Source organism: Enoplosus armatus, chromosome 17, assembly GCF_043641665.1.
Source record: "Enoplosus armatus isolate fEnoArm2 chromosome 17, fEnoArm2.hap1, whole genome shotgun sequence".
Taxonomy (NCBI): domain Eukaryota; kingdom Metazoa; phylum Chordata; class Actinopteri; order Centrarchiformes; family Enoplosidae; genus Enoplosus; species Enoplosus armatus.
Genome location: NC_092196.1, coordinates 19,358,094 through 19,371,190, shown reverse-complemented (window position 1 = coordinate 19,371,190; position 13,097 = coordinate 19,358,094). Strand labels below are relative to the sequence as shown.

Here is a 13,097-nt window from a genome sequence, read left to right as displayed (position 1 = left end):
CAAGAAGTAGTGATGATGTAGCACCATCTGCTGGAGAAACAGCCAAACAAACATTCTGAATATACATGTTTATTGTACAAGTAGTTTGATTCTTCCATCATATAAAGTCATTAATTTACACATACAGTATTAAAATAAAAAAAATAAACTATAAAATACACTGTACAATTTTAAAGTATTCATAAGTTAATTTTAAAACTTGACAGGATCTTTTTCACTTTATTTACAACATTTCATCAGTAATAAGGCGCTGTCCTGTAAAAGTTGATTAATAAAAATTAATAAAATTGATAAAGACGAAAAGGACTCAATTTACATGATTTGAGTAAGTGAAGTTAGAAAAGTGTAAAATCTGAACTGCTTTGTAAAGATTTGTATTTTCTCTAAAGAATCTATAATAAAAATATAAAAGTGCTATATACTCTTTACTGCTACTAATCAGCAAGATTTAAATTTTAACCTTTACCTCTGTCGTTTTACGTCTCTATCTGGTCATTTTGTGTCTCTGTGGTCATTTTGTCTCGTCCTCGTCGTTTCGCATCTCTTTGTTGTTGTTTTGCGTCTCTTTGTTGTTGATTGACTTTCCAACAAGGAATGTTAATAGTTCATACAGAGGTTCAGTCGAAGGGGCCCTGGACCTGCACCTTGTCGGCTCATTCAGTAATCCATCCATGATACTAACAAGCCGACTACCTATCACCTTCTGACTCTGGTAGGGGGGCACCAGGCATCGCTCTTGCCCCGCCCCGGCAACAGATGTTTGTCAGCAGGATTTCAGCCCCTGAAGTCGGAGCAGTAGTGCGTGCAGTTTGCAGAAGTAACATGAAGACTTCACACTGCGAGCCACAAATAGTTCCCTTTTCTCATTTTACACTTTTTAACTAACCAGTGTTAGTTCCCAGTTTGTACATTTCTGTGAAATGCTGTACGATTAAGTTTGGGTTTTGTTTTTCCTGAACAGCCTCTATCATAAAATCACAGGATGATTCATCCGTAAAAACGTGTCCAGGATCCAAACTCAGCTGTTTCCACTGACGTCTTGTGTGTTTCAGTCCTATGAGGAAGTGTTGCTAATGACCTTCCTCTTTCGTAGAGACACCAGGTCATAAAAAGGGTCCTTGGTGATACTCGCCCTGAAAGAGAGGATTCAGTTTGAAACTGACATCATCAAGAATAATAGGTTTTTTTTTCATTCCTCTGAACTGCTGTCATTGCCTCTGCTAGATAGGGCTGCAACTAATTATCATTTTCAGAATTGACTGGAGATACAGCCAGCGGGCAGTTAGCTTAGCTTAGCACAAAGACTGGAAACAGGGGGAAGCAGTTAGCCTGGCTCTGTCCAAACATAACCAAATCTTTCTTCTTTTTTAAGCTCACCAATTAACACGTTTGTTTAATATATATACAAAAAATGTAAAAATGTGAAAAGAATCTGTAGTTTTCGTCTTTGTTGCTTGTTTAAACTCTTCGTGATCACCTGTTCCAGCTTCAGCCTAGACAAACATGACACGAGGCCTCCCATGTGTTCTCCACAGCATCAACAACTCACCTGATTGCATCTATCCAGTTGTCTTGTTCTTCTGCACTGGCTGCACTGAGCTTATAGGACTGATGTTTACCCTGCACCACTCTGCCTTTGTTCTCCGTCTTGCAGGCCTTGACCTTTTGTCCTTTGGGGTTATATAACTCCAGACAATACTGTTCAAACACAAACATAGACACATACAGCACCGTTACTGTGTACATATGCTTTCTGTTTATTCTAATGGTCTTCTGATAGCCTCGTGACTCACTGTTTTAAACACTTAGAAATTCAGCAGCTGCCATTTGATTCATTAAGTTCTGTGGCAGCAGATAATGTGTGTGAGGATGCTCAACACGCCTTCTTCACTGTGATACTAAATGGAAAAGATAAAATACCGATTTGCTTGTGTCTTGTAGCTTCCTGACACACAGGTTCTCCAGAGGAATAATCCCAATTGGGTCTTTATCCTGGAGGAGGAGACGGACATTAAAGGCAGATTTAACCTTTCGACCACCAGAGGGAGGTTTGACATTTCCACATTTTGTTGAAGAGAAGGTTTTATAGCAGTAGAAACACAGACACTCACTGTGGTGTATTCAAAGTAATACAGACAGCTGTCTGTCAAAATGAACCACCTCCTCTTCCAGGTTTTAACTCGACCACCTTCAACAAAAAAACAAAAATGTATGTAAAAAAAAAAGGCAGAGATACACTCTGTTTCATTGTAATCTCCTCTGAAAGCCTGGAGACAACTCAGAAACTCAAAAACCATCATCTCACCCATTTTAAGGAGCCAGCCTTCTCTGTCTGGATTAAAAAACGTCAGTGTGAGGTCGTTCCCATCATCCTCTGGGATTTTGAACGGCTCGCTGCGGATGCTCGCGTACAGTTTCTGCAAGACATTTCAGGACAGGAGAGAAAGTCAGTTTGTAGACCCTATTAGTGTTTAAAGGTCTGATTTCAACCTTTCCCTTCGACGGTAGTGGAAGAAGGACTCAAGTCATTCGGAAAAAACAAAAAGTACCACAATTAGTTGAAGGATTCTTCCGGTTGACTAAATTCTCTCTTTAGATAATGTTGACGATGCATTGTTGTCACCAAGATCAAAATAAATCCCAGAAAAGGTTTTTTGAGATTTTGAAATGTCAGTCAGTTAGTCCACCACTGTGGTCCAGACTGAAAGATCTCAACAACTAATGGAGGGATTGACGTAAAACTTTGTAGACATTCATGGTCCCCAGAGGATGAATCCTACTGACTTTTCCTCCAGCGCCACCATGAGGCAGATATTTGTGGTTTTGAGCTGTTGGATTGCCATGAAACTTGATTCATACATTCACGTCCTCATCAGGATGAATTATAACAACTTTGGTGATTCTTTAACTTTTCAATTTAGCCTCAGCTGTGCTTTCTGTTCAGTGCTAATTAGCAAATGTTAGCATGCTAACATGCTAAACTAAGACGGTGGTGGTGCTTTGCTGTCTGTCTCCAGGGCTGAAGACTTAATCAGCAGGTTAATCAGCGACATGGGACACACCTGGGCCCAGCCAGTCCTGGGGCAGATCTCCTCACCCTACATCTTTTGCCTTGTTTCCTTTTCTTTGTTTTTATAGCACAACATCCATGCAGCACATATTCACTCACTCCTCCTATCTATTTGTTTATCACCTGTCTTGATTACTTTACTCTGTTACTTAGTTTACTCGTGTGTCTCCCGGTTTTGTTGCATTCTAAGAGCCGAGCTGTGCCAGTGATTGCACTTAGTTTAGTGACAAACAAAACAAAGAGTTTATCAGGATATTACGAACAGGACATTAGTGAGACACTGGTGTTAGGAGCAGACCGTGAGCAGCTCGGTGGGCAGGTCCTCCCCGTTGTTGATTCCTCTGTTCATGGAGACAAATCGCTGCAGACTGGGTTTGTCTTTCACGTTGGGGTTGTGGAGACTCGTGTTGAGCATGATGATGGCAAAAGACAGGATGTAGCATGTGTCTGTTACACACAACACAAACACACGTATACACACAAACATTATGCAGAAAACTACAGTTAGTTTTCTTCAGCTGTGCATCATTATCACTGCTTCAGCTGTATAAATGGCACCCATTAAAAATAATAGGTTTCTGTGAATGCTGCCTGAGCAAAAACACTTATAGTGAAGAATCTGTTTACTCTGATCAGTGAGGGGGAGATATAATGTCACTGCGGTTTCTCTCATGTTTGATTGATTCTTCTTAACAGAGGATAACTTGTCTGGTAGAGCTTTCTTTTTTAAATCTATGAAATTAGTGAAACAGTAATGAAACTTTTTAATTGGACTGCCTGAGAAAGTGAATCAGGCGAGAGAAAGCCTCTTTGTGTTCGTACCTGTGGATTGGAAGACCCCTGGGTTACAGTCACAGTAGCGAGTTGCAAACGCCTCCATCATCCTGTCAATCTTCTGAGCTTCTCCCGGGAGACGAAAGCTCCATAGAAACTGCCTGCAAGACGGCAGAGGTGTAAGAAAAACACACACACAATGTCAAGCACATGCTGGTAAGAAGGAGGAAGACTTCAGAAACAAAAAACAAAACAAGACTAAAGGTAAAACTGCTGCAACATTTCATGCTGACTTTAACCGTTGCTTGCATGCAGAGGTTATTTTGTGACACAAACCTCAGCGCCTGCACCAGATTCAGGTCTGAGAATTCATGCAGACCCACAAAGGCTTTCAGCGTCTCCAGGTGCATTTCCTCCCTGTGTGAAAATCAAAATAATTGGAGATGATGAAAATAATCCTAAAATCACCAAATTGAAAATGTGAGGTACATTATAAAACTAAAGGCCAATATATAATCTCTCAGAACAGAAGTGTCTGGCAGTTGCTTTCTCTCCATTTTGACTAAATTCTCTCTTTTTCTTAGTTGGTTCGTCGAGATAAACAGCTTTTCAAATTATCCAACATTTCACAAAAAAGAGAAAAATTTAGAAAATGAACACGAATTTGTGTATCAGAACTTAGCTTCTTCTTCTTTCCTCTCCCATTAATCAATTCACGACCCCTCAGATTTATGTGGTGACCCTTTGGAGGGGCCAGTATTAACAATTAATAATATCATAATAATATAGCAGTCATAGTAGAATGAGTACTTTTACTTTGATACTTTAAGTATATTTTGCTGATAATACTGCTGTACACTTACTAAGTGGCATTTTGAATGACTTTTACTTGTAAATTAGTATTTTTACATTGTTGTATTGGTACTTTTACTGAAGTAAAAGGTCTGAGTACTTCTTTCTTTCTTTTGTACCAATGAATTCTGATTTATTCCCGCCTCTCTATGACGATCAGCTTCTCATCCCACCTCCCAGGTAGCTGGCTATTGTTCTGAGCGAGTATATATCAGCCTTGATGTTATTTTCCAAATCACTTATATGTGAACTATACCTTTCGCCCAAGAAGTTGCCGATGGCCGTCTTGTTCAGTCCCTCCTCTTTGTAAAGAAACTCGGCCACCGACTCTGCTCCCCGTTCCAGCAGGTTATTTTCAACCAGGTAATGGACACCCTGAAGCAAGGCAGGTGTGGGAAGTAAGATTTATATGAAAAGTATTTGGAAACGAGGAGCATGTAATCAGTAATGTCCATGTTTCCACACAGAAACTGAGTGCAATCGGCACATTTGGCTTGAAACGGAGAAGAGTTTAAATGTCATTTAATCAAAGGTTATATATGTGTGTAACAGGACAGGAAATAAGTACCACAGCAAAGCTTTCATGTTAAATGTCGGCCAAAACTTGTGTTTAAATTCTTATCAACTCGCTGGGTTGATAATCAAAGAAAGTTTTCTCCTTTTGAGTCACTGTTGTCATTAATCACCAGAGCAGAAGATGAGAAAGGTTGAATGAATATTTCATGCTGCTGTCTGTAAATCTCAAAGGGTGTTCAGAGCCAAATTTTCAAAATACGACCCTTTCTTCTGAGTGCGTACTCCTGCTGAGTAGTTCTTCAAATCAATTGCACTTAAAGACACCCTTAACCCAAGAAGTCTTAAAACTTCTCATCCTCCCACTCGTACATGTCCTCAGGCCTGAGCGCAGAGCAGTCGCAGGCCGAGGGACGCAGAGAGGAAGAAACGAAAAGACGGAGGTCGCTGTGGTTCCCTGAAGTGGCGCCTCTGCCCTACTTAAGGGAACAGGATGTGGTTTTTCTCGCTTTTCAATCATCGCCTGTGTCTGTGCACAGTTTGCACTTCTGCACATCACACTCACTTCACTCAAATCCACATCCGCTCCTTGTGGAGTTACCTTTGCTGTCGTCTGGCTGTTGACCTTCAGATCCAGAGAGCTGAAGTGAGTGAAAGTAGAATCTCACCTGCGGTACCTTTATTGCGACTCACAGTGACATTGTGTTTCAATTAAATGGCATGTAGCATGTCAGAACAAAAGATGATGTTCTGTATCTCTATGACAGCTCTGTGTACTCTGTGTTCAGGTATACAGGCTGTGTGTTGGTCAGGTGAGGCTGCACAAACACTTTATGTAGCAGGTAAATGACAATAATGCCCTGCCGACTACAGCTTTAAGACACTCCCACAAAATCTAATACCTCCAGAGAGAAAGAAATCATATAGATGATCTATAATCATTAAATTCTCTTTTCCCCACAAAAATACAATATAAACTCACCTTTTTGGGGTCCATGTTGAATTTCTTTTTCCCACGTAAGAATCTCCTGTTCCTCACAACATTTTTACTGCAACAAAAGACAGTTTTCATTATAAACTAAAATATATACTTTTTTTACAATAACAAATTAAATGACAAATATAGATGTTCAAAATTAGATATCTTGTTTCATTGTTTGTTTCAAAAACTATGACGAAAGCAAGCTGGACTATTTACTTTGACTAGATAAACTCTTGATATTTTCTTGTATATTATATTTATACTTATATACTACATATATAAACTGTGTATTTAGCTTTTTCCTGTGTGAAATTAGTGTTCTCTATGCACTGCATTCTCGATCTAGTTTACAGGGCATTAACTGGTTGGGTATATTTATATGCATAACACGCAACAATAAAGAAAAGTCAAACTCAAAACCTTCAAAAAAGTTACTGAAACTCGAAATGATGCCATCAGATGAATTATTTTACCTGGCCAGCCGTTTAAAATCCTAATTATTCAAGTGCCAATGCTATGATGTAAAGAAAAACAGCACATTTTCACATTTAACCAAAAAATATTTGGTATGTCTATCAATTAATCACTAAAATAAACTTCTCAGAACATGTCCTCCATGATTCGTGAGGCTTTATTTTCAAGTGGTGGGTGTTGGGGTTTTGAGTTGTGGGCAGCAATACTGAGAAACTGTGGTTATCATGCCAGTAATGCAGTTATACTGAAATGCAGTGTCATACATGTTATTATCACCCTCTGAAAGCAGCGACAAAAGCAACAGGAAGTCTAAATATCTATTTCGCCAGCCACATGCACACATTCTCAAAACGTCAAGATCATTTTCTTTCCCATTTCTGTCACAGTGCTCAGTAACTGTATTTTGTTACGCTCAGAGCTGCAGTACAACCCAGCATGACCACTCTTTCTCCTCCATAAATCTAGACTGTATGTCAGTGATTACCCACCAGGGGTACTTGTACCCCAGGGGGTGCTAATGTACTTGCTTGGGGGTATGTGGAAAGATTTTGCATAGCTCAACTAATTTGAAAACAAATTAATTACACTTTGAATAACAAATATATCCACACGAGTCAGCTGTAAGACCTTGTGTAGTGTGCGTGAAAACTAGTTAGCAAGCAAGCAGAGAAGTTGAAACAGTTAGCTAAGAGTAATGGATAACTGTTAGCTAAAAGTAATGATAACTGTTAGCTAAAAGTAATGATAACTGTTAGCTAAAAGTAATGGATAAACGATTGAAACAGTTAGCTAAAAGTAATGATAACTGTTAGCTAAAAGTAATGGATAAACGATTGAAACAGTTAGCTAAAAATAATGATAACTGTTAGCTAAAAGTAATGGATAAACGATTGAAACAGTTAGCTAAAAGTAATGGAAAACTGTTGACATAGTTAGCTAAAAGTGATGGATAAATGATTGAAACAGCTAAAAGTAATGGATAACTGTTAGCTAAAAGGATAAACAGTTGAAATAGTTAGCTAAAAGTGATGGATAAACTGTTGACATAGTTAGCTAAAAGTAATGGATAAACGATTGAAACAGTTAGCTAAAAGTAATGGAAAACTGTTGACATAGTTAGCTAAAAGTAATGGATAAACGATTGAAACAGCTAAAAGTAATGGATAACTGTTAGCTAAAAGGATAAACAGTTGACATAGTTAGCTAAAAGTGATGGATAAACTGTTGACATAGTTAGCTAAAAGTAATGGATAAACGATTGAAACAGTTAGCTAAAAGTAATGATAACTGTTAGCTAAAAGTAATGGATAAACGATTGAAACAGCTAAAAGTAATGGATAACTGTTAGCTAAAAGGATAAACAGTTGACATAGTTAGCTAAAAGTAATGGATAACTGTTAGCTAAAAGGATAAACAGTTGACATAGTTAGCTAAAAGTAATGGATAACTGTTAGCTAAAAGGATAAACAGTTTAAATAGTTGGTTTAAATGGTTGAACTAAATGGCTGAATGAAAGGGTACTTGAATTCATCTGACAGGGCTGTGGGGGCACAGAAAAGGCTGGGAACCATTGCATGAGAAGTATTTTCATGAAAAAAAAAAAAGGTTTAAAACATCAGGTCAAAAGGTTTGAGTGGCAGATTCAATAACACTTTCAACTGCAGAGGCAGCACCTAATGGAAACTATTCTGACACCTGACTAACACAAATAAAAATCACATTAAAGCCGCTTGCATGACTTTGTCAAACTGAGCATTGTACGTGGTGTGGGAGTAAACTGTATCAAAGTGTCACTTGAATGAGTGGAAGAGGCCGTGCTGACTCAGAGGAGAGCTGCTCCAATGTGCTCATACTCACTTCTGCTCCTTCAGTTCAGGGCTGTGGATCTCCAACCTCAGCTTCTGAGAGGGAGTTCAGAAAGAGAGTGGTGAAGCTGGGGACCAAGGTTTGCTATTACATCACAAATACCAGTAGACTCAATGGTACATGACCTTAAAATCCTTGATATCTCAATTAAAAGTTGGTGAATAAAATGCCTTTGTGTGCTGTGAAAAAGCTCTGCTGAGGTTGCAAAGGAGTGGGTGCATAGAAAAGAATAATGAGGTGCTTTAATGTAAGACCTTGGAAGGATATATTCACCACAGTACCTGAATGTCATCCAGCAGCTCAAACTTGTGAATCTTGATGGTTTCACCCTGCATCCTCTCTCCTGGGGTAAGTTTCAGTGGAACTGTGGGGCGACAACAAGCCTCAGCACTGAGACAAGTACAGTTCAGGATGGTGGCATACACTAGATGAAACAGTCAATAGACATGCAGCACTGTGGACAGTCTTGACAACCTTCCTCACGCATACGCTCGCTCGCACAGACCAGCATGCATCACAACTTTATCTTTCACCTTAGTTAGAGAAGTGGTCAATGAATGAGAGAGACAAAAGGGACTGAAAATAGCAGCTTCCTCTTTTTAATGAATCAGGTTGATTCTTTGAGTGAATTGTGGCCATTAAAGGACAATTCATCTGAATTTGTGGATGGGTAAACAAATTATTGTGCATCACAGGTATGAAATGATACAAAAGTTGAATAATACAACTCAAATACGTGTTATGTGTAGGTTTTGAACAAAACCTAGATTTAAGTCAACATCACTGAAAAGTTTGACTAAGAATACTCTAAATCATCTCACCACAACCTCGGTATTCTTTATAATAATATAAAGTAATGATTAAAAAGAATAATAGCGTACCTTTCCCCCAGAGGAAGCTGTCTTTCCTGCGTATAGCCATGTTGTTGATGGTGCAGAGCGTTTGACGGCTGTACAGGAAACAGACTGAGTGTCAACTGAGTGAAAAAAAGGGCTGGCGCTGCCATTCTGAGAGCCTGAGACACTGAGGAGACTCTGGGTTCACAGTGTCGGTGTCTTACAACATTTCTCATGACGCGCATGCCAAAATGTTGACATGCAGTCTGTTCATGTGGACATTTGGGAACATGTGGACATTTCTTTAAGAAACAGAAAAGTCATTCATACCCTACAGCTACGCAACACACTACTATTATTACACATCCATTATTACAAATACTACAAAAACAACTACAACTACTAATACTGTGCCTTACAAATGAATAGAATAAATGGAAAAAATATGGCGGCACACAATAGGAGCCACATTTAATTTTTCTACTTAAATTAGGCAGCATGACATGTAATGGTATTCACCATTTTTCCAATATGCTACTGTGGTAAAACAGTATGTGATATTGTAGCACATACTGTTTTACCACAGTGATCTGGTAATTTGGTTACTACAGTGATGAGACAGTACCACTGTACTGGTAAAACTCGAACAGAACGGGGCTTCTTTCATTTCTAAATATGAGGCCCCACCTAGTGGGGCTTCATATATCTTAACACCCCAGAGACTGTTGGTATAATACGTGACGATGTGCACCTCATAAGATGAGAAAGGATTATCTTATCTTATCTTATCTTATAAGGTGCAAATCATAATGTATTATTACATTTCACTTATCATATTTACCATATTTGTAGAGCTACTGAAGACAGTCATTTATTTCCTAAAACTGTAGTTTTTTTCTGCTCATTTGGTGCTGAGTCAAAATATGTGGTAATGAAGGAAGATTTTCTGCCTCCGTCAGTTGGTCTCTGTTCATTCTGTTGCTAGTAGCAACCACTGTTTTGTGATTGTTGATGTGTTAATGCAGTTTTTTTTTACTGCTAACTAAGCTAGCTGTCAATACTAGACCAGTGTTTCCCAACCAAGAGTACTTGTACTCCAGAAAGTAGGTGAGGGCAGAATAATGTTACTTTTGGAGTAATGAGCACAAATTGAACAAATATTTTTTTACCAGCTTTAAACAAATTCAAACATCAGCCAAGAAAAAAAACAAGAGAAAAACCTACATATCCACATCTCACTGCCTTTTAGTTTCCCATCAACTTTCATCAAAAGTTTAACAAACACTTACAAACTTTAAATAGATTTCAGACAATGCAAGTCATCAAACGTGTGTGTGTGTGTGTGTGTGTGTGTTCTGTGCAATGAGTCAGATTTTATTTAAAACTTGTATTTTAAAGAGGATGTGAGTTTGTTGTGTAACAGATCACCAACTGTATCACGCTGAGACTTTCCAGTTGAACCAAAGGTCACTTACTGTAAGTTCGAATGTGTTTCTTTGTTTAGAATAAATGCTTGATTGAAGAGTGAACTGTCTGGTTTTGATGGACACCACTGAAGTATATGAATATTTATGTGTGAGGAAAAAAGAAGTCAAATTAGATTCCTCACTTTAAAAAAAACAATTTCAGTACCGACATGAATAGGCCAAGCAGAATGAATAATAATAATAATTCTCAGCTGGATTGTTCTGAGTTGATCCTTGCCAAATTAGACCCATTTCTCCATCTGTCAATCATCAGGAGCATGGTTTATAAGACAAGGTAAAATACCAGCTGTAGCCTGTTCTGTCTGCGCTGCTTTTATCCTCCAGTAATGGCCTCTATCATTCTATTATTTTGTCCATAATGAGGAATACATTGTTCCCATAATTTCATAATTAGAAGGATAGGTTGTGATCAGAGCGTCACCAGAGCCTCTGTTTGAAGCAACTATCAACATTTCTTGTGTGAAAGTCAATCAAACAACAACAAACAGAGTCAAAACAACTATAAAGAGACACAAATAGACAGCAAAGAGACACAAAGCAACTGTAAACGACACAGCCGCGTAGCTTTTCTAGTGTGTTGGGAGCGTTTGAAGGAGACGTTTAAGAAACTTAAATTGGTTAGTATGCTGCTCCACTCTCTATCAGCCTTACAACAGTCAAAGCAGACGTAATTGCTTCAAAAGTGGGCTTCAGCAGCTGTTGTGTTGACAGTCCCACACATCAGCAGCAAGTCACAAGCAATAAGCATTAACTCTGCACCCGCTGCATAAATCGCAGGTGCACAAAGTGAGACGGAGGAGAGGGAAAATTGTCCTTGATGTTGGTGGTTATCGAGGCGCCATCCATCCCAATTTCTGGCATTTAGAATCTCTCCGCTTGCACAAACAAGTGTACTAAGTGTTTTGATTTGTCATTAGGCTCCAACAATAGCAACCTGCCTTCCCCATTCTCGTCCCACATGCCAACACCTGACACATTTCCTCAGGTGAAACTTTGGTTTGTAGCACTCCTCTTTAGCCTCTCATTCAAGGTCCTGGTGTTTTATTCAGTTGCCATAGTAACATGACATGCTACCTTGTCAGATTAGAGACCTTCAGGTAACAAATGCTGATCTATTTACAGCAGGAGAATGTAGGCACAGTGGTGACAGGATTCATGTTTTGATACGTATTGTCATGCATACATTTTGCTCCTTCTCCAGCGTTGAAACGTACAGCTAGTCACATAAAACATATCACAAAGGTGTCTCGTCAGTGGCTCCAAAAACTTTCCCTGGGACCTTACAATTATTCACAATATATTTACGGTGCTCTCTTCGGGATTTGCCTCTGCAGGCGGCAAGTGTTGAGCGTTGACCGAGGGTGGTTATTGACAGCCGCCGGCTTTAGGAAGCCAGGTGATGTAGTATAAACAGAAACTGGATGGATCAAACATAGGACTTTCACCAGTGTTCGAGTTCTGTTGTTCTGCAATGCAGGTTGGTCCATCACTTTGGTCCATACTGAAATATTATTATTTGCATTTGGTACATTTGGTGATCCTCATTATACCTGGGTAACATCAGCAGGTTAACTTGGCCATTGTGAGCAAGTAAGCATGCTGATGTTTGCATTTAGCTTAAAGCACCAGTGTGTACAAAGCTGTGGCTGTAACCATAGAGAAGAAGAGCACAAGTGAAGTGACACTTAAGCCTTTAAATCAATAGTCAGACAATCAGGATTTAACACAGGAGGTTCTTGTCAAATATAATAACCGAAGACCTAAGAACTTTAAGCTAACTTTATACACTTAACTCAAATACTCTCGCTTCAGTTCACTGCTTATGTCTCTGAAGCAGATATTCTCAGGACTAAGCAGTCTGCAGAGAAATGGTCATAACAGGTGAACTCAGGTGAATGGGGTGCTGATAACTTTAGTCTGCTGATTGGTTGGTTGAGGTGATGCCTGGTTACCTGCTGGTGGGAATACCAGAAACAACACCGGCTCATTCCTAGGGGAAGACTTGCATCTGCCCCAGGTGCACAGTGTGATCAGTACCGTGGGTAGGGCTTGAGAGAGGAAAAATTGTCCTTAAATAGCCTCAGATGTTGTGATTTATCACACAGAGTAAAATATATATGATATTTATAGTATATTTGTTTTCCACAGAAGCACTTTAAAGGTTTCCCACAATGTGAAAATTACTATATTTTGTTGCATAATCTTGGCACTGGATATATTTGGATAGTAATTAAGGTATTTAA

At 39.0% G+C, this 13,097-nt stretch overlaps 1 protein-coding gene across 2 annotated transcripts; it reads right to left on the bottom strand.

Moving 5' to 3' along the window:
- Nucleotides 1–366: 366 nt before the first annotated feature.
- cyth4a (cytohesin 4a) lies at nucleotides 367–9,456 on the bottom strand. 2 transcript variants are annotated; one of them, XM_070922493.1, is made up of 13 exons: nucleotides 9,413–9,456; nucleotides 8,813–8,895; nucleotides 8,523–8,566; nucleotides 6,192–6,258; nucleotides 4,953–5,071; nucleotides 4,181–4,261; nucleotides 3,893–4,005; nucleotides 3,369–3,517; nucleotides 2,306–2,417; nucleotides 2,112–2,188; nucleotides 1,921–1,992; nucleotides 1,550–1,698; nucleotides 367–1,133 (listed from the first exon to the last, which is right to left on the bottom strand). In XM_070922493.1, exons 1-13 carry the CDS (start codon nucleotides 9,450–9,452, stop codon nucleotides 1,055–1,057), a joined length of 1,185 nt encoding a protein of 394 aa, XP_070778594.1. In that variant the 5' UTR covers nucleotides 9,453–9,456; the 3' UTR covers nucleotides 367–1,054. The 2 variants fall into 2 exon arrangements, with proteins under 2 accessions (XP_070778594.1, XP_070778595.1); XM_070922494.1 differs by having other exon boundaries at nucleotides 6,192–6,237.
- Nucleotides 9,457–13,097: the final 3,641 nt, after the last annotated feature.